This window comes from Prunus mume, linkage group LG7 (assembly GCF_029339155.1).
Source record: "Prunus mume cultivar Tortuosa linkage group LG7, ASM2933915v1, whole genome shotgun sequence".
Taxonomy (NCBI): domain Eukaryota; kingdom Viridiplantae; phylum Streptophyta; class Magnoliopsida; order Rosales; family Rosaceae; genus Prunus; species Prunus mume.
The window spans coordinates 16,578,159-16,598,924 of NC_142704.1; the positions used below are offsets into that span (position 1 = coordinate 16,578,159).

At 36.4% G+C, this 20,766-nt stretch overlaps 3 protein-coding genes across 4 annotated transcripts; 1 reads left to right on the plus strand and 2 right to left on the minus strand.

Moving 5' to 3' along the window:
- The first annotated feature begins 976 nt into the window (after positions 1 to 976).
- On the plus strand, positions 977 to 6,797 carry LOC103328859 (glycine-rich protein). Its single transcript, XM_008231260.3, has 13 exons — positions 977 to 1,536; positions 2,101 to 2,348; positions 2,745 to 2,810; positions 2,927 to 3,005; positions 3,167 to 3,246; positions 3,341 to 3,364; positions 3,793 to 3,917; positions 4,530 to 4,743; positions 4,836 to 4,889; positions 5,234 to 5,280; positions 5,592 to 5,676; positions 5,940 to 6,003; positions 6,421 to 6,797. Exons 1-13 carry the CDS (start codon positions 1,149 to 1,151, stop codon positions 6,522 to 6,524), a joined length of 1,578 nt encoding a protein of 525 aa, XP_008229482.1. The 5' UTR covers positions 977 to 1,148; the 3' UTR covers positions 6,525 to 6,797.
- Positions 6,798 to 8,752: 1,955 nt separating this feature from the next.
- LOC103342617 (protein ABA DEFICIENT 4, chloroplastic-like) lies at positions 8,753 to 12,752 on the minus strand. Of its 2 annotated transcripts, none has more exons than XM_089041822.1 (6): positions 12,454 to 12,752; positions 11,536 to 11,764; positions 9,787 to 9,887; positions 9,251 to 9,379; positions 9,066 to 9,154; positions 8,753 to 8,993 (listed from the first exon to the last, which is right to left on the minus strand). In XM_089041822.1, exons 1-6 carry the CDS (start codon positions 12,496 to 12,498, stop codon positions 8,885 to 8,887), a joined length of 702 nt encoding a protein of 233 aa, XP_088897948.1. In that variant the 5' UTR covers positions 12,499 to 12,752; the 3' UTR covers positions 8,753 to 8,884. The 2 variants fall into 2 exon arrangements, with proteins under 2 accessions (XP_088897948.1, XP_008244475.1); XM_008246253.3 differs by having other exon boundaries at positions 8,753 to 8,997; positions 12,454 to 12,748.
- A 1,024-nt stretch (positions 12,753 to 13,776) lies between these two features.
- LOC103342640 (uncharacterized) lies at positions 13,777 to 20,091 on the minus strand. Its single transcript, XM_016796834.2, is given in 8 exon segments — positions 13,777 to 14,961; positions 15,205 to 15,372; positions 15,374 to 15,904; positions 16,008 to 16,125; positions 16,205 to 17,940; positions 18,034 to 18,192; positions 19,544 to 19,597; positions 19,859 to 20,091. Coding segments are annotated over 8 exon segments (3,759 nt in total). The 5' UTR covers positions 19,892 to 20,091; the 3' UTR covers positions 13,777 to 14,001.
- Between the last annotated feature and the right edge of the window lie 675 nt (positions 20,092 to 20,766).

Genomic DNA, 20,766 nt, shown 5'->3' on the forward strand with positions numbered 1-20,766 from the left:
TCAAAATTGTAACCTAAAACACTTGTGGGCTTGTCTGGTATCCACTCTAAGGCCATCTCCAACCCATGAGGCCAAACCCAAAATATTCCAAATTTTAGCCCAATTCCCCTCCCAATCCAAGAAAATTAAAGGGCCAAAATTTGGGAAAACCCAAACTTAGGGCTAAATACAGTCCAACTATTGCCTGACTGGAAACTTTTTCTGTGGAGCCCACTAAAAGTTGACGCATGCCATGTGTAAGTAGTTGTGAAACGAGCCCGTGTTGCTACTGCTGCTGCTGCAAACCTCCTCGTCCCACGTGTCACGTGCATGTGATGTAGTCATTGGAATCCAATGACACAATTCAAACAAGCATTTTTAATTTTTTTTTTCAATAGTAACCCAAATCAACGATCTAGATTAAATTGAAGCTATTTTAACGATAAAAATAAAGATTCAACGGTTGAAATTTAAATTAATCTAAATCAGATCCAACCCCAAAACTCACTTCAAACTCTATAAATACCTTCTCATTTCAATTTTTGTGGAATTTCAATTTTTTAAGGTCAAATTGTTAAAAAAAAATTATGAAATTATTTAAAAAGATTAAATGAAGAAAAGTTATCCATTTTTAAAAAATTAAACTTAAACCATTCTTAAACAATTTAATAAAGTCGTGGATTTAAAATTTGAGTCTCAAGAGTTGGGGGTAAAAAGGGTTTGAGTCAGAGCAAAGCCCAAATAGTTAGTTTTTGAAGAGAGAAAAATTGAGTTTAATGATTGTTTTGCGACCAAAAAATTTGGGTTGGAGAAGACCTAATTAAGTTGGTTGGTTTTACGACCAAAAAAGTTGGTTTTTTTTTTTGTCCAAGTAAAGTTGGATTTCTTTTATTACTGCAAAAAAAGGAAAAAAAAATTTCCTTTTAATTTTGTATGCTGAAAATCACAAAATATTTTCAAAGTGAACCTTTAAAAAAGCTAATAACAAAATTAAAGTTAGCTTCGAGCCCGCTCACCGGGTGAACTCGTAACCGAGTCACCATCCACACCAACTCAGTCTCCCACTTACAATTTCCAGCTCCAAACACACAGACCCACAGACAGAACTTAACAAAAACCAAAAATCGAACCAAAACCCACAAAGATTTTTCCCCAAAGGGGCTCTTTCGATGGATTTTTCAAAGCAGCACGAAGATATCTTCGGCCAGGACTATGATGACGACGACCATAATACCCAAGATGCGGCCCATTCATCCTCACCATCCTCCTCATCATCATCGTCGTCTTCATCATCTTCATCGTCGTCGGCTTCTTCTTCATCCAACGGCAGCGATGGAGGCGAGTCCAGCAGCGGCAATAGCCCAAGCGCCAGCAGTGCTGGTGGTGGTGGTGGTGAAGAAGAGGAAGAGAATGGTGATGAGGCTGATAATTCAAACGCCGCCAACAGCAATGAGTTTAACAATAGGGGTTATTTTGGGGACGGAGATAAGGATCTGTTCGGGTCTGATAATGAAGATTTCTGTAAAACCCCTGCTACTAGTCCTTTCCTTATTCCTGGTAATTACTTTTGTTGTTGTTGGTGTTTTGTATGGATTTGGTATAGTTTTCTGGTATTTTAGTTGCTTATTTTGTTCTGTTGATGGTTCTTCTAGCGTAGTAAAAACATGGGTACTTAGCATTTTGGTTGCTTATTGAGTTATATACGTATATTCATGGTTTTGTAGCATGCCAAGTAATTTTCTTTAATGCATATTTTGCATTTTGGTGCTTTGGTTATTAGGTTGTATTGATGGGTTTTCTGGCTTGACCAAGTGGTCTTCTTTGATGGGTATTGGGCATGTTTGTGTGCTACCCACTTTTCTTCTGGCCTCTATTTATTTCAATCATTTATTTTCGTAGTGTTGTGATTTTGGGACTGCAATTTTTGTTTCTTTGGAGTGCCTCTTTGTTCTGACTTGCTTACGTTGGGAGGGATTAATATTAGATACTTTCAGGCTGAATTTGTTTCAATATGAGATATAAGCTGTTAATGTTAAGGTTTCAGTTTAAATGCTTAGTTTGCTACTCTTTCTGAATTTTTGGTACTAAAAATCCCCGTACTCATCAAACTATTCTTGGCAGTATTGCCTGTCATACGCAATACTAATAATCAGGGTAGAGGAAATTTTGGGCGCGGTCGTTGGCAATCAGGGCATCCAAATGACAGAGGTGCAGGCATCCTTCCCCGACCTGGACCTTATCCACAGAGGCATAATTACGGTTATGGTTCAAAGTTCTCAAATGGTCATCGTGATGAACGATTTGTTTCGGATCTAAGACTAACAAAGAGTGAAGAAACACTATCGAGAAAGATGATTGCATTTCAGGAAGTAAGTCAACTGATTATTAATCTCTGTGCTACCTTTTCTTTCTCCTTTTTAAGTCGAGCACTTTTAAGGTTGATTTATCAATGGTGCATGGAAAGCATAAAACATATCTAACTCTTATGTTTTAACTAAGACAGTTTCTTATTAAAATGTTTTAACTAAAAGAGACTAGTGGTACAGTCTGAATTTCAGACTCATTAGTTTATTCCCTTTCTATAAATTATAAAATAATTTCCTTTAAGTGTTGCCTTGGCTTTTGGTTCAATGATGCAAGTAGCCATTACTTGTTGATAAGGCATTTAGTCCCCATGTTGAAAAGTTAACCTTGTCAATTGGCTGGTGTATGGCATATAAATTAGTTGTTTTTTCCTCCGCTAATTTGAGAATTTTATCCAATAGCCCTGTGAACTTGCTTGCTATAGTCGGGTAGAAGGTGGAGATGTCACCTTTGATGATACCAGCTTGGTAAGCATTCTGTAGCTTGCTTTTCTTAATGGGCCATTCTTTTGTTAGGTTTGTCTCGTATATGGTAGTCCATGTCAATCGTTAACTCATTTATATTGTTCTTTTGTCCACGTTAGAGGCTTTTCAAACGTCTTATTACTGAAGACATTGGAGCCGATCTCAATGATGGTTATGATACTTTTATTGGAAAGAAAGGTAAGCTTTGTGTCTAAATTATTGCAACGATTTTATTAAGAGTTAGAGTTATGTCTTGGAGTTAGTTTATTTTTGTTTCTTTGGGGTTATGCATATGAGGGCTGATTTTTGCAGGCAAATTTGTGTTTTTCCTTTTTCTGTTTTTCCCCCATCTAAACCAGATTTGGGCTCTCAAGGTTTTGGTGACCTTCTTGCCTGCATAAGAGACAAGAATATTCCACTTCAAAATATTCATTTTGTGGTACGAAACATATGCACTTTAAATTTGTTATTGTATAATTCTCTCATTAGGTTGTTAACTAATAAATTTGTTCCTCCTTTTTTCTCTTTGACAGACTTATCGTAACAATCTTAACAAGGTATCTCCCAGTCACTTTGCATAATTTTGTTCTCAAGATCATTTTCTTTATTAGGTTCACTGGATATTGTTGATGAACCATGGATTAGTTATAATTTGGAGTGTAGATGTGTTGTAATCTTGGATAAGATGGTACAAATTCCAGCAGTGCAATGCACAAACCAATATATAAACAGGACCTCTCATGGCTGTTTTAAGGGGATACTCAAGTTACTGAAAGAATATCTTTATGTACTTACGGTTATATAAGAACCAGATTGATGCAATTAACTAAAAGATGGGGCATCCACCAGAAGCAACATACTAGAGACCCAATGGTGTATAATACCTCGAGTCACTGTTTATTAGTCTAATATTTCACCTGTTGTCTTTTTAGGTCTAGTAAACAATTTTTTGTGTGTGTTTCAAGTGCTTCTCTCGTTTCTGTAGATATTGGCCACTGCTTATATTAGACACGAGCCTTGGGAAATGGGAGTGCATAAAAGGAATGGGGTTGTCTATCTTGATGTGCATAAACTACCTGAAAGGCCACAAAGTGAATTGGATCGTCGAAGGTACTGGAATTTCATTTCTTCTTTAGAAATTTCACATGGTCTTTCTAGGATGAGGAGGACCATGTTCCTGGATTAATTGAAATTTATTCCCTGGTTTAGGCAATGGAGTTATTGAAATTGCTTCCCTGGTCTAATCAATGAATTCTGTTGCCTAAGAAATACATTTATAAAAGACTATCACTGCTTGCAAACATTTGTACTCAAAATGTAAGGATGAATTAACTGTTTCAAGTTTTTATTATGAAAAAGGGGGATTTTGATAAGGAGTGTCAAAGCTTGTTGCTTTTCATTCTTGCTGGGAAACTTTAATATAGTACTGAGATGTACATAAGAGTTTGTGCACAAGTGATCTCATAAGGTATATGATTTACTTTACTGAATTTAGGCATAAATGCTTCCTTTCGGCTAGGATTAAACAGGAAGGTACTGAGGGAGATGATGAATATTTTATTTTTATTAATGAATACATCAGAAGCGACTTGTAACTGACATTTTGTTCTACTTCTTCTAACTGGTTCAAAATTCTCGAACATGTGTAGGCATGCTTCTTTCCATTATTGCTTATTCGCAATTTCAGGTGTGCTTTATGCAAATGTTATCTTTTCAACTTAGGTGTTACTGGGGTTATTGTTTTGAAAGTCTTGCCACTGAAGATCCAGGGAGAGGTGATGGAGGGATACATCATGTTGATGCCAATGTTGAATTCTGTTCTGTGATCAAAACAAAATTAGGGGCCCATCGTATTCTAATGGGTGCTGAAATGGATTGTTGTGATTCAACTGATGATGGGAGGAGGTTTTATGTGGAGCTAAAGACAAGTCGTGAGGTTGACTTGCTTCCCCCTCCCATGCAATTCTTTTTGTTCTCCGAGTCTTATTCTTACCTTCCTGCCTGTAAATTCGCCTTTTACTTTTGCAGTTGGATTATCATACGGAGGAAAGATTTGAGAGAGAGAAGCTCCTCAAGTTTTGGGTACATTTAACTAACTATGAGAAATTAATATTTATGTCTCTCCCATTGGTGCATTCTTTACTGTACTGTTTTCCAATATAGAAATACACGAGTCTTCATGAGCTTGTATTAGGGATTGACATGAAAAGTTGCATAATTTGTTTGTGCTTGGGCTTTGCCTAATTTTCTCAGGGAATTGGGTTTTGTCATCGTGTCTGGTCCTTTCCCTATTTATATTTTAAAAATTCTGTTATTCGTAAAAAGAGTTAACTTGTCTATTATATTTGCTGCAGTCTCAGTCATTCTTAGCAGGTGTAAATTCTGTTAATTGTAGAAGAGTTAACTTTCTATTTTATTTGCTGCAGATACAATCATTCTTAGCGGGTGTTCCCTATATTGTCATTGGATTTAGGTAACCCCAATTGCTACTTCAGCCTTTTACTTTCTTGCTGCTTAGACAAATACTTGTACAATTGCAACTTAAGATGGATTAGATAGCAATATATATTAAAGGCTGCAAAAGAATGGTAGTTCTTATAATTGACATAAATACAAGCTTTGAATTCGCAGAAAACTGAGCAATAATCACGCATGCATTGTATATTCTGCGTGCAGTTTCTTGCACTGGAGAGTTTCTGTGGAAATTCTTTTATTTTCTGCTCTACAAATTTAGATCTGTTTAAATATCTTTTTTTTTTTTTTGGTTTTGCTTTTCTCATGCAGGGATGATGCGGGTCGACTTGTCCGCACAGAGAGACTAAGAACCAAAGATATAACACAAAGAGTGAAAATGAAGAACTACTGGCAGGTGAGTTTTGTTTTCTGCGATGTTACATGATCGCCAGGCACCTTTGTACCTGTCACACTTTAAAAAACATTTGATTTAGATAATCTGACTCACATCATTAGTCCAATTAGTAAGGAGATATGCACATGTGAACCTGAGCAAAAGCTGTCTCAAGTTGTACATGATGAACACCGCTCTGGTCATCTTAGGATTTGCAGATTATTGCTTTGCAGCTGTGGTCAATAAATGCTCTAGTTGGCATTTCTAATGAATGTGGTTGGCAGGGAGGAGTTTGCTTGGCATTTGCTGATGAGGTATTATGCTGGCTGTACGGGACAGTTAAAGAGAGTGAGTTTTTAATATTTGTTATCCTTTTTCCTTTCAGCTCCATTGGTTGCCCAATCAACAGGAAAAAAAAGTATAAAGATAGCATCATCTTATATTGGAACCTTTTCTGTCTTCTAAGAAAGAGTGGACATGGAGATCCGAGAGAGGATGAAGAAAACACATGTTTTTTAAAATAAAGACTGGAAGCAATTTTAACTAATTAAATCTGTTCTTCCTCTTCTGTATCTCTTATCTCTCTCTTCCTCCCTTCTAGATAAAAAAGAAAACACTGATTTTTGAGAATTTTCTTTCAACTTTTACCATAGCTGAAGCAGTTGTGAGTTTAGATTTATGTTTAATGTAGCAATGCTTCCTCTGCAATCAGATGGAGCATTTGTTAAAATAATGAATGTACTAATTTTGCATGTTTTGCTTCAGATGAAGATTATATATTGCAGTTTGCTCCTCCTTTCAACCGTTTGGAGCTTTTACAGGCCCAATCTTGCCCTGAGGAAATCACTAACCATGTTCAGCAATTGTAGACATCCGGTGACGCCTGCTATCTGACGAATAGAGAGAGAAGTAGGGATGGGTTTATATTATTCATTACGCATTTTCGTCGTCGTTCTTGCTTCAAATTAATTGTAGCTTTGAGGCAAAGAACTTACTATTATCTTATGATCAGCTACCCCACAACGGCTGTGTGAAAATTGAATACCCATTTTTTTCTTTTTCATAGTAGTCACAGATCATTGTAATGTGGCCGAGGTCACCAGTTGAGAAATTATATTTAACTTCTGTTTCTTGTTCCTCTACTCTCCCCCTTGTTTTTTAAGTGTAATGGCATCTGAATATGTTACCACTACTTACAGATTTTTCATGAGATCAAATAAAAGATGACACAAAAGAAAAGAAAATAGGATAAATTCATTCGATTAGAAAATATGTTTGTGTAGTTTAAACCTAAAATCGGATTTACCAACAAAATATTTTTCTTCTTCTTGTGAAGTGTAAACTACGAACTTCCCCTAAATCGGATTTACAATTAAAAGGTAGAGTTAAGTCTAAAGTTACCATATTTGAAGCAAAGCTCTTTGTTTTTTTTGTGTTGTATGTGTATGTGTGTGTGTGTGTGTGAATTGCAAACTACTGAGTCTTGGCCGTAGTAATATAATTACTTTGTTGTGGGTGCATTTTAACTTTGTCGCTTATGTTCTAATCAGAAAGAAAGAAAAATGATTTGTTGCGTAATTTCTCACCACCTCCACTCAAGCGATCTCCACAACCACCGCTGCCACCACAACCACAACCACGGCTGAAGCAGAAGCTATCAATACCACGGTTGAAGATATCGCGACCTCCGCTGCCGCCACTGAAGAAGATGGCCAAGGTCTTTCAACGGTGCAGCCACCACAACCATGTTCTCAGAGCCTTAGTTTTGCATGATTTTTTTTTTTTTTTTAATTTTTATAAATCAAAGTTTTTATTTATGTATAAAGACACATTTGTCTACAAAATGTAAGGCTCTTTACATCCATCTACAAAATGTACTTATTTATGCTTATTAAAATAAATTTATTGGTATTGTTGAGTTTTGTTTCAATCATATTATTTTATTTAGTTTATTGTATCATTTTAACCCGATTTGCAAATGCTGAAAAATTCTAAACATCCACTCAAAACACTATCAATTTTTTATTTATTTATAATTTTCTTTCTAGATATAGTATTAGGTTTAGCTGTATTTACTTTCAATTTTCAAATCTTGGTTCCACACTGCCTCAATTATTTTAATTAAGTTTACTTGACCATATACCAATGGGTCTAACCTAATGGATAAATGTATTGACTTGCAGACTAGTTATTTGAAATTCAAACATTTTTTAGTTTGAACTATCGCTTATATTAAAAAATGAAAAAATTTACATGATCATATAGGATAACAAGTGCAATTATCATGTTCACAATCTCCAAGAAGTGCCTCTTCATTTTTCGTACAATATTTCTTAGGAGTTTTGTGCACGAGTCTCCACTAGACAGGAGTGGTATTTTTGTTATTATATATTATTTTTTGAAAGATTCAATCGGATAAGAAAAACTTGTTTATCCCAACAAAATCATTAATGGCTAGCTATAAAAACAGCAGTATGTTGCGGCTCTCCAACTGAAAAAGCGAAGCTACGCAGAAATGCATGCCAATCCAAGTTTGCTAATTTTGTTGTTGATTTATGGACTACTACTGCTGTCACAGTCGAGTTACATGGTTAAGCCACTGATGGTTTCTCCGGCCTTTCCACGAATGAATTATAACTAGTGTCAAGATTCCGAGGGAGATCCCCACCCCCGGCACCAAAACCTCATGTTCCACTTCATTTCTTACCTCGACCTATGGAAACTCCCTGCCGCCACCACAGGAGCGGTTGCGGTCCACAGCCACGCCACCACAGCCATGTTCTTAGGCTGATTAGGTAGTAATATTGTTAGTATCCATCTTTCGCTGTTGATCTTGATGGTGTTTTCATTAATCCATGCTTTTTCCTTTTGCATACATCCATATATTTCAACAAGTATTTGATGTTTCATATTGTGTTTACCTGAATTTGATATTGTATTCTTTTAATTAATAAATTAAATTAAATAACATATTTCTCTTCATGACATATTTCATAATTAATAATATATCCACCGCATAACAAAGATAAATGACTTGTGAACGTATCTGGTGAAGAAACTATGAGATCAGTGCTTGCAAAGAGAGGATGTCTGTAAATTGCTGACAACATAAGAACCTTCATTCAAATTCAAAGTTTTCTTATTCAACTTCCCAATAAATCCTGATTGTTCAGGAAGAATTTTAGTTGTCAATGCATATTACGTGTGCTGGAACTTCCAGCACTTCTAGTCAGTGCTTTGGTAATGACATGAGTAACAATTCCAATGGGGCAGAAAAAGAGGCAAAGAGAAACTGAATGCCGGGTCTCAATTTCGTTTTCCTGTCCATCGCGAAAAACCTGCCTGGATGAATGAGCAATGAGTGTTAGAACTGAGAAAGCCGCGGACACACGAGAGGGAGAGGGAGCTACCTTGCAGCAAAGAGATCAACAGCCAACAAGTGAATCCAAGCAGAAGCTAATGTCATCTCGTTGGAAAACATCCTTACCATACCAGGCAGCTGCACATAGTACATAGGCAGAAAATAAATTTTTTTATAAGAAATTTTCAAAACCCATCAGAAAAGATTACCAAAAGTAAACATGCTAATACACACCTCAGGAAGCCAGTATTTACTTGCGAAAATCAACTGAAGTGTTTCAGGAGTCCAAGAGAGGTACAGTAGATAAGCATAGAGAATGCCAAGGACAATATACGGTATACTACTTTCCATAGAAATTTTCGTCTGCATTTTACATTAGTTGAAATAATTGGGTGCATCAGTCTGAGTTCAGAAAATAGTCAAGAATAAACAAATGGATTTTCAAATGAGAGTTACAAGGAGAATGAGGAAAATGTAATTTTGTGAGATATATTGTAAAAGCCATAAAGACCCAATTTGAGACGAATTATGCCATCCATACATTGACAACCTGAATTAACTAATACGGAAACCAAGAACCAGAAAACAAGGAATTTAGGGAAGGGAGTGTAGCAATTTGGAAAAAAGAAAGCATATGCATATAGCCAAATGCACTCATATAACAGCTTTCAATAGTTTACACCAATCTAAAACAATTAATCTACACAGGATGAACTAAAATTGCTACATTGAATGAGAATCAGAGGACTCAAATAAATACAGAAACATACTAGTTCAGCTTTAGGTGCCAGAACCATGAGGGTGTAAAATGGGAGAACTGCAGTTGTTCCCAAAGTAAAAGCAGTGCTAGCAATTTGAGAAGTTGACAACCCTGAAAAAAAGAACATGAACTGTATTTTATCAGTAAGATTTGAAACTAAGTCTCCCTCTGGCCCTCCCATCTCTATTCTCACTCACACTAACATAAGGAACTTAACATCAAATGTATGGATCACAGAAACATTTAATGGCTAAAAATTATTCCAGGTTAGACAAAATAAGAAGATTTTTAACTTCAAAAGCTATCAACCTTATATGCATCATATGACGAGGCTACTAGGGATCTATTTCACGGGATTCAAGTTCATCAGTAATTACAGGAATTGCCAAAAGACAAACCAATAAACTTAAAAGGTAGGGGGAAAATGTTGATGCCGGATGTACCAAAATATCAACACCACAACACTAGAAAAAAGGTATTGGACGAGCCTTGCAGAACTTGATATTGCAGCATCATTTGCAACATGGAACAACAAGAACAAGTCATAAGGACATTTACAAAAACAGTTATCTAGCTCGGGGTCCTAATGTTTGTGTGACTTTGATACTATCAGTTTGGCAAGCACGACATTCACAGTAATTAACTACGGTAATCAAATAATCACGCAACAGCTCAATTCTCAACCCAAACCTGGTGGTCTCTAATTTCATGAACTCCTTCAGCCTAAATTGCAGTAACTGTATCCAAAAAGTGAGACCCCAGGACTATAAAGCTTGCAAAATGGGCAGTAAAGCATTTAAACATTGTAAAAGTTCAGTTAAGGACTAAAAAGTGACATGTAGACACCATAGGATCCCCTTCTTTACGCCCCCACGTCCCTAATAGTTGGTGGCAGTTAGATGATGGAAAAAAAAAAGGGATGAAAAGGACTGCTTCCCGAACAATAAAGCAGAAATTAGAGAAGGAACTTCAAACATTTAGAAGAACTCAGCCAACCATTACACAGGGTGAAATACTGGATTACTAAAATGGATGCTATTGTTAGGATATGCATTTGTAAGATTTTATTTTTGTCTTTTTTATTACAATGGCTTTAGAACAATGAAGGTGTTAAGCTAAAACAACCTTTACTTATGTTTACACCTCTGAAAGGATAACACCTCAAGAGTCGGGTAGAAATTGGATCTGAAAACTATGTTAAAACTTTCATTCATGTATGCAAAATCCATAAAGCCTTCAACGAGGGTATCACATTATACTATAGTTCATAGTCAAAATTAAAAATATTGGGGGCAATACAGAGATACTAGATTTGCTTAAGAACTACACAACTAGATGTTACAAGAACATTGTTTAACAGGCAAACTGTTTTGTAATGTTGCTGCAATTGTCAGTCGATTTGAAATTCATACATATGAACTCATAAGTATATTTTTTCTCACAAAACTGACCAAAGTTGTCAAAGCTAGTTGTAACTTTCTCTGTTTATATAACACTTGCACATTGTTTTGCATATATGTTGGTACTTGAATTTCAGTTCTACCAAAACATGCTAGGGATTTTTCCATTTCCACAGTTTTCTTGCACTTAAGTATTTTATGCATGGGATGCATATATGCTTTGGTCTTCATACAGACTTTTGCCCTCACATACCTCTGCGAAGACCTGTTACTACCAATGTATAATTAACTCAGCCATGCAACGTTACAAATGATAATAACAAATGACTAAGAGGAATTAAAGTGGGAGAAGGGATCACATGATGCATATACTCCTGAGCTTTTTCGAAGTGGAATGGATCTCTCAAGTTCTGGTCTCACAGTAACTCTTGAACCTCCCACAAAACTCCAGTGCTTGTGTAAGTGAGCTCCCACTGTCACAAGCTGTTGACCAACAAGTTCTGTGCTATTACTTCCGAGTGAAAAAGTGAACCTTTGTTTCCTTCCATCACTACTCCAAGGCCTGACAATCTTCTTGCCGCAGTCAATCTATCAGAAACGGAACTTAAATAGTAAGAGAAGCCCACCAGTACAAAATTATGCTCAGTGGCTAAACATGAGATTGTTTATGAAAATAGTCGCAAGTTATCCTGTACTTCAAACTCATTACACAGTTAAACAGTAAAATTAATTGATCAATAATGCTTCAATAATACAGATAGAAGAATGACAGCAAAAGCACAATAAAAAATTACATGAGCAACCCATCAAATTGCAGCAGAAGGTTTTCATGACCCCTCTGAGCTCTAAACTATCATAAGTGATATTCAATGTACCAATTATCACTAACTTTTTCAACTCAAATTAGTTGTTTTTATTTCTAAATAAGTTTCCAGGTTGAAAAATTAAAGAGCCAACAAAGAGAGTAACAATGCCGGTTGACCCAATCTGTAAATTATTGGAACCACGCTGGGAAAACATACCACCCCTTTGACATGGAAAGAAAGTTTAGCACAAATAGATCAAAATGCTAACTCTGATCTTGTATCTTGGATTGGATGGACTACAGATAACGAATTTCAAACTATACCAGATACCCATTTCAAGTGGATCAGAAATTCATCCAAACCTACCATCCAACTACAATTTTTAAAGAAAAAGATCACTGAAAGAAAAAAGAAGTAAAAACCCAATTAATTGGAGGTAAGAGAAAATGAAGCTTGAAGGAAAAACCATACCTTGGGTGAGAGTGGAGATTGGCAAAGGCAAGAAGAGAAGGCCATGTTTGTTGCGAGACCAGAAAACCCAGGAAGACAGCAATAATGGCTGCTTCATTCGCTTATTAAATCCTGCACTCAAATCAGGAAAAGAAGAGAAAGAAAATAGAAAGGAAAAAAAATAAGGAAAGAAGTGAAGTTCAATAATAGAATAAAGTCGGGTTGGTTTCCACTGAGAGAAACACAGTGCAGACACGCAGCTCGGAGAGAGAGAGAGAGAAGCTAAGAAAGGAAAGGAGGGTAGGAGCGCACTTCACTCTGTCTGTAGTGAGTGTGTGTCATATCAGAACATATTTCTTTTTCATAAACAACTTCTATTTTGGTTTGTTTCCTAGAGTTGCTAAACACACCCAACAATTTCATCACTACACTCGAACTCAACTTTGTTTTTTTATCTCTCAATTTTCCCCTCAAAGGAGTTTGTAGCTCAAGTGTTTATGGAGCAGTGACTCTTTTATCTGAGGTTCTGTAATTTGTAGTTCAAGCGATTAAGAAGAGTGACCCCTCAATTTGAGGTTTAGTATTCGAATTTCATTTCTGAATATCGCTTGTATACAAAAGAAAAAAAAAAAAAAACCTATCAACTTCCCCATTTCATTAATTTTGTATGCTTATTTCTTTAAAAATATTTTAAAATACCTCACAAACACAAAGTGAAAAGGAACAACAAAGAAACCAGCCATGCCCATGCTAAGGAGGGATAAATGGCTAAACCTGGCAACTTCTTTAGACTGAAAATCTATTGAAATGCAAAGCACATCAACACCAAGAACAATGTGGAATTAATCGACTAAGGGTATCTTGGCAACCCCTTTCAGTGGTGAAAATGAAAGTGGATTTGTTAAAAATAAAATTTAGTATTGAATTTTTCTTTCACCACATTTTAAAAGCATTTTATAAGAGAAACTCAACACTAAACCTGAACGCACTCGAATTTTTTTCGAAAAATATGTTACTAGAACATCTTTTGATTAACCAAGATTGGTAAATTCACTATTTGACAATGGATCTCAATGCTTAAATTTGCAGCTCCAATATTTCAACCTTCAATGCATATAGTTCTGAGTGTTTTCCATTTATATAATAGTTTTGCCATGGCCATTGCTCTTTATGCAATAATAATTCAATCCCTGTCGAAAGGAGGACAGCGGGGAAAGTTCTCTAACATGGGAAAAACCTTAGAATCCGTCTTTTTTGGACAGAAAGGGGTGAGTAGAAAGGGGGCGAAAATTAAACCTTCCTTTAATCGCATAGGTTCAGCCATCAAAGTCATCATGCAAAGTCTTAGACAATAAAACATCAAGCCCTTGCAGAAAGATCATGAACAAATTTTGGTATATGTTTGGAACCAACCTAGCATTGAGGGTTCCATGGTTACTAAATAAGTTAAAACCATAATATGATTCTTTGTTTTCTCTGAGGAAAAATCCTACCAAGTTAAACCATATTACAAACTGGTGAACTACAATGCTAGTGATATTAGAGAACTAAACATTCATAGTTGCCTTCTTAGGTTTCTTCAGTCACTTTTCGAGGCCTTCCCCTCCCTCGCTTTTGTTGCTGTGGTTGGTTCTTTAAGGTCAATTTGATCTTTGCTAAAGTAATTTTTGCTGTCAACTTACGGGGCCTCCCTTGTTTTCGTTTTTCTGGTTGTTCCTTCTGCTTCTGGCATTTAGCAGGCAGTGGTGCATAGCTGGTTGCAGCTGTAGCCAGTTTTGCTTTAGGAGGCCTCCCTCTCCCTCGCTTCTGTGGCTGCTGGTCAGCTGATGGGGACAAAACCTCCATAATTGGTTCATTTTCTTTTGGTCTAGGAGGCTTCTTATGCTTTTGATGTTTCAGGTGCTGCAATTCATCATGGTGCATCTTTTCTTGGGGTTCCTCACACAGGTTCTGTGAGGGTGATGATTCTGTCATGGACACGCTAGGATCAGATTGTGAAACACCTTGGCTGTGGGATTGTAATTTCAGATGCCCCCGCAGTTCTTTTATTGTTTGGGACAATTCATCATGTCGATGTCGGTTCTTCAGTTGAGATGAATCATCCACTCTCGGCTGTTGCATTTGAGATCTTCCACTGTTTGAAAGCAATAGATACTGCTCATCCAGAGATTGTGAAGGTGGCAGAACTGCCCTAGATTCAGGCAGCTTTTTATCTCGGGGTTGAAGTTGCCTCTGCTGCTGTGTGGGGCCTGTTTTCGCTGCTGATGTCTTTAGCTCCTGAGGCTTTTCATCTTCTTGAAGGTTTGATATCAGGGTATCCTGATGCCTTGTGGGTGGTGATTCCACCATCGATGCAGTGATCGACTCTTCAGATTTGGACTGCCTTTGGCGCCGCGGACGCAATTGCCTCTGCTGTGCTGGCTCCTGTGTTTTTTTCTGTGCTTGAAATGACAGCTTACCTGCAAAATGATCAAGCTTCATACCCATATCCTGTATTTCTTCTCTGGGCTGCTTCTCGTTCTCAAGTTCCTAGGTCATACAAGAAATTGGAGTCACATTAACGTCTATTGGTCAACACGGATATACATATATACATACATACATATATATATATATATCTGTATAAAAAATACATATACAGGAGATGGCTACCAATAGTTGTTAATATATGTAAAATTTTTTTTTTTAAATCACTTGAATCTGAAACCATAGCAGTCAGTCCCCTTCATTGAGGGATAGCTACCAATTCTAGAGAAAACTCATGGCGGCTACCTGGCATTTACGTGCCTTTGGCACCCCACAACCAGATTCAGATGTCTTTTTATGCCGAGGACGCAGCTGCCTCTTCTGATGCTGTGATGCCTGGAGCAAATCAACAGAACTGTCCATAATGTTTAGCTCAGATTCATGAGCCTTATAGCCTCCCTCAACTGACAGTAATTCGACATCTTGAGGTCTTTGTGGCTTTTGAAGTTCTGGTTGCTGGTTCTTCAGGTTTCCGTTCCAGTTCCTGGTCTGGTGAGTGCTTGGGGACATCCTCACAACTTGCAACTTGCAGAGAGACAGACGGCTTCTGCTGACAACAAAGGTTGGGATCGCAGGTAGCACTATGCTTTTCTTTCTCATGCTCTGCTTCAAAGTTTAGACAAGTCTTCTTTCCAACATGCCGGGATATTTCTCTGATATTCTCTGCTTCCATTGTTAACAGTTTCAATGATCTTTCTACGTTTCCAATCTCCTTATGTTGTGGCAATTCAACATGAGGACAAGTGTTAATTGATTTGTTTTGGCACTTGGGCATCTGCGGCTGACTATCATGGGCGGCTAGCTTTCCATGCTTTGAAAATAACTCCACTAAGTCTGTACTAGGTTTCTGACTGCTATGGTTTGATCCCTCCCTTATGCTAGACAGATTTTCCAACAACTTCTCCTCAAGCTTACGTGTCCTCATCAACAATTCTACACAATTTTCCTGTTGATCAAAATAAATACAAAAACAAACATGCCAGGCATAAATAAGTTGAATCAATAGGTAGTGGTTGCATTTTGTATTACGTACACATTTCAACATTTACCTCAGACAAAAATGATGAATCATGGTGGGGCAGTTTTTGACTTGTAAGAGAAGGGCTTGAATTGATCGCAGTAGCTGCATCTTTCTCTTGCTTCTTTGATAATAACTCCTGCATATTGCTGTTTATGAAATGAGACTGGCACATGCAAAATAGCCCATAACACATCTAATACTGAATACAGAGAGAAAATGGCTGACCGAGAACCAACGATCTTGGATATTAATTCACTTTGCTCTTGTGGCTTATTTTGTTCAGAAATCATTTCAATATGCTCTCCTGGTGTAGTCATCTTTTCAATTATTTCAACTTGTTCCTCTAGTAACTGAATCTCTCTTTCAATTCCTTCAATTTGTAATTGTTCTCTGGTCACTTCACATTGTTGTTCTTCAGATTGACACTGTTCTTCAATAAGTTCATCCCTTTGTGCTTGAATGTTTTCTTCAGTCACTTTATATTTCTGTTCTGCATTACTCCGATTTCGAAAATTCACTGCATTTTCTTGCATTGGTTTTTGAATTTGTTGCCCATTTGCTTCATATGCATGTTCATTTTGTTTCTCTGGAGATCCATCAGCATGTTCGTTTGGTTTCTCTGGAGATCCATTTTGAATGTCAATCACCATATTTAGCTGTTCTTCTAGACTTAGTTCTTGACTTTGTTGCCTGTGTTCCCTCTGTTGTTCAGTAACTTCAACTTGCTCTTCAACTGGTTTATATTTCTGTTCTGAATTGTTCTGCTTTTCAACAATCACTGTACCTTTTTCCATTTGATTTATACTTTGTTGTCCATTCACTTCATCATGCTGTTTATCAGGAGATCCCCTCTCACCGTCAATCAGCTTACTATGCTGTTCGCGTAGATTCAGTTCTTGACTTTGTTGCCCATGTAATCTTTGTTCAGTCATTTCAACCTGTTCTTCAGTCACTTTATATTTCTCTTTTTCATTATTCTGCTTTTCAACAATCATTACAACATCTTGCATTTCAGTTTGACTTTGTTGTCCAATCAGTTCATCTTGCCCTTGATTCGTTTCAAGACAATTCTGCCCATGTTGTCTCTGTTCAATCAGTTCAACTTGTTCTTCAGTTGCTTTATATTTCTCTTCTGAATTGTGCTGCTTTTCAACAATCACAGCAACTTCTTGCATTTGTTTTTCAGTTTTTTGCCCATTCACTTCGTCTTGCTGTTCCTCAGGAGGTCCACTGTGATCGTCAATCACCTTACTGTGCTGTTCTTGTAGACCCAGTTCTTGACTTTGTTTCCCCTGTTCTTTCTGTTGTTCAGTTACTTCAACCTGTTCTTCAGTCGCTTTATATTTCTGTTTTACAACAACCATTGCAACTTCTCCTCTCACTTCATCATGTTGTTCATTTTGTTGCTCAGAGCATCCATTTTGATCAACTATCAACTCTGGTTCTTGACTTTGCTGCGTCCATTCTCTATGTTCAGTTACTTCAAATTGTTCTTTAGTCGCTTTATATTTCTGTTTTGCCACAACCATTGCAACTTCTCCATTCACTTCATCTTGTTGTTCATTTTGTTGCTCTGAGCATCCATTTTGATCAACTATCACCTCTGGCTCCTGACTTTGCTGCCTCTGTTCTCTATGTTCAGTTACTTCAACTTGTTCTTCTGCCAGTTTTTTATGCTCAATTCCATTTCTTGTTCTTCTTCCCCTACCCAGCCCACTACTCTTTTTTTTCTGCACTCGCTCCCTTCGAGAAACATAACCATTTTCTTCAGCCGGAAGCATATAACAATTATTTGAAGCACTCAGAATTTCTCCACTCTCACTAAGTTTCTTCAAGTGATGACTCAAGAAACTTTCATGAGCCAATGGCAAACAGTCAAACCACTCTCTAATAAATTTTGATATTGCTTCTTGAGTCGACCCCCCTTCCTTGTTCAACTCAGCAATTGCCCTCTGTATCATCTGCCCAAATATAACATTCCAAAAGTAAAAAATATGGAACAATCAGAAAAAGTCTTACTGAAGAAGCATTAGTAAGGCAAAAGAGTGTGGTACCACAGCATAGGTGGGATGATCAGGTGAGCGAAACACAGGGTAGAATACAGAAAGGCATTGTTTGATGCCATTCATGTGACCCGGTGTGAGGGTCTTCGAGGGGTCTAAGCTTGTGAGTTTCTTCATTAGAGCATTAGCAAGCTTGTTTATAATTTCTCCCTGTTTATTATGTTGAAACTATTTATAATAAGAGCAGGACCAAAATTTGTAAACCAAAACTCATGCCAACTCAAAATACAGGGTTGCAATACAGTCAACCATTAAACATAAGCAGGTACTGATCACCAACAGATGAGCAACGAAAAATCGGCTATTTGGTATATATGGTGTTTTTTTTGTTCCAACCCATCCTATCCATCCTTATTCATATTGGTTAACAATAATAATCCTCCAAAACGGAAAAGATAATCATTAGATTTAACATCAGTTAGCTTGTCGATAACCACCCCTTTCTCTGCATCAACTTATGAATGTATCAACAATGAATAACTATTTGTTCTTATAAGCTTGTAGACCACAAAATACCAACGTAGTGACGAACAATCATATCCAAGATCATTCAATCATTAAAAGGAAATAAAAGATGATAAGAACACAATTGATTACTGGAAAACCCTAAACATAAAAAGAGCATCAAATATGTCACTTAAAAAAAGAGTGCTCCTCTTCCTAAAATGGATATGCACACATTTTACAACCTGCTATCTACGTATTACACAATCTAAGTTTTGTGCCCAAGCATTGAGGATAGCTGAGTGTACTGAACTACAATCTGTCTTGTGTCCTAAATTAGGCTGTGAGAACGGAGATAAACACTCGAATCCTTCAATGACCCAGAAGAAAAATCATAATGATAGTAGTATTGATAATAAACCACATCCTCATTAAAACATTCTAAAACGTTTGAAGAACAAAAATAGGCAAATACATTACTAAACTTATATAGAAAACTAGAACAGATTTTCCAATGCTCCTTCATACATTTCCAGTTTGAAACTACTTCATGCACAGAAACCACATACAAATTAGTACCATACGTTTTTCTATTTTATTTGTGATGGAAATGGTGTCTTCACTAATAGTAATATATACTCACTCAAGTACCACCAGTTGCTAGATAAAATTTAAGAACAGGGTAATCTCAAGATGCAAGGGGAAGAAACTCTTGCATATGTATTTCGGGATACTAACCACGCTATCAAACTATTTTCAATTTTCATGTAAAAAGGTATTCTTTTATTTTAATTTCAGGGCTTAAGGATACAATGGGATACAACATAGCATCCAGATTTGAATTTATAATGTTTTTAATAGTGTATAGAGTTCATCTGTGAAAAAAAAATGGCTAGATTAATAACTTACCTATTGCATCCAACACTAAATCTTACAGAAATTTACATTTGGTTCAAAGTGTATAAACTATTGTGCTCTAGCAAAATCCTAATGAGTTATACGCAGAGAAATTTCATCACATATTCAAATAAAAAAATATAAACGAAAGGAAACAAACATGATATGGGTCTTTCTCTGTTTCCACCCCTCTTCCTTCTCCCTCTCTGTGTTCCTGCATTAAAAGTTAAAAAGAAAAGTCTTAGTTAAATAGAAATAAAATATATAAAAAATGTACAAAACTCAATTCTCAAATCTTTAGTTCAAATATGCTTCTTTACTCTGAATTATAAATTTCCTTCTCAAATTATTTATATTTATAAAAAAAATAAAATAAATAAATAAAAAAAAAAGGAGCTTCAAATTCAGAAACTAAAAAGTGATTGCTACGGCTTAATGAAAAAGAATATAAATTTTGGGGAAATTCATAGTTTACCGCAGAAGATGAACATCCTAGGGAAGTGGCCATAATATTCTGAGTCTCAGACGAACAAGAACAACAATCCTTCAACTACGTCACTGGTGTTGTTTTATTTTCTCTGATATTATTTTACATCTAAAAGAAAATTCTACACAAAGGAAAGAACAAAAAAAATGACGAGAGCCGAAGGCAAAGACAGGAAAAGTTAAAAGACACAGCCTTGAAACTTTGGAAGGAAGATCTTTTGTTTTGACCTTTTTGAAGCAAAGAGGGTTTTTGGGGTTTTGTAGTTTTTGTTTGGGCATCAAACACTGCGCTCGTGCTAGATTTGGATTCTTTGGAGACTCTGACACGTCTTTTCAATTGTCATTTATCATAAAATTCACATCTCACTCGTCATATAATTGAAATACTTCCAGTCTTCATAGTCCGACACAATTGAGTACAAAGACGACTCAATCAATGGCGGAGGCGGTTCCTCTGGATCACGATGTGGGAATTATTTTCCTTCAGATAACATAATAGTGTCATTATTTCCGACACGGAATGCACCACGGAAACCGATTGTGGGTATTGTTCACTTAAGGAGCCATATGTAATGGTTTTTCTCTTTTTTGTTTTGCCTTGAATAATCTATTTTTAAAAAATGAAAATGAAAATATTTATAATAAAAAATATGGCATTAAATTGAATAAAACAACAATTAAATTTTTTTTACCTTGTCTCAAAGATTTTGACTGTTTCGAATGTTTGTCCACGAGCCTCCGGTTTCGATGGAAGATACTATTTGTATTTTTACACAAATGAAATTTAGTAGTAGGAAATTTGGTGTGGAAAGTGAAAAATATTGGAATGAGAAAAATTTGTATGAAGATTTGGTGTGGAAAGTGAATAATATTGGTAGGTATTTATAGAAAAAGAAA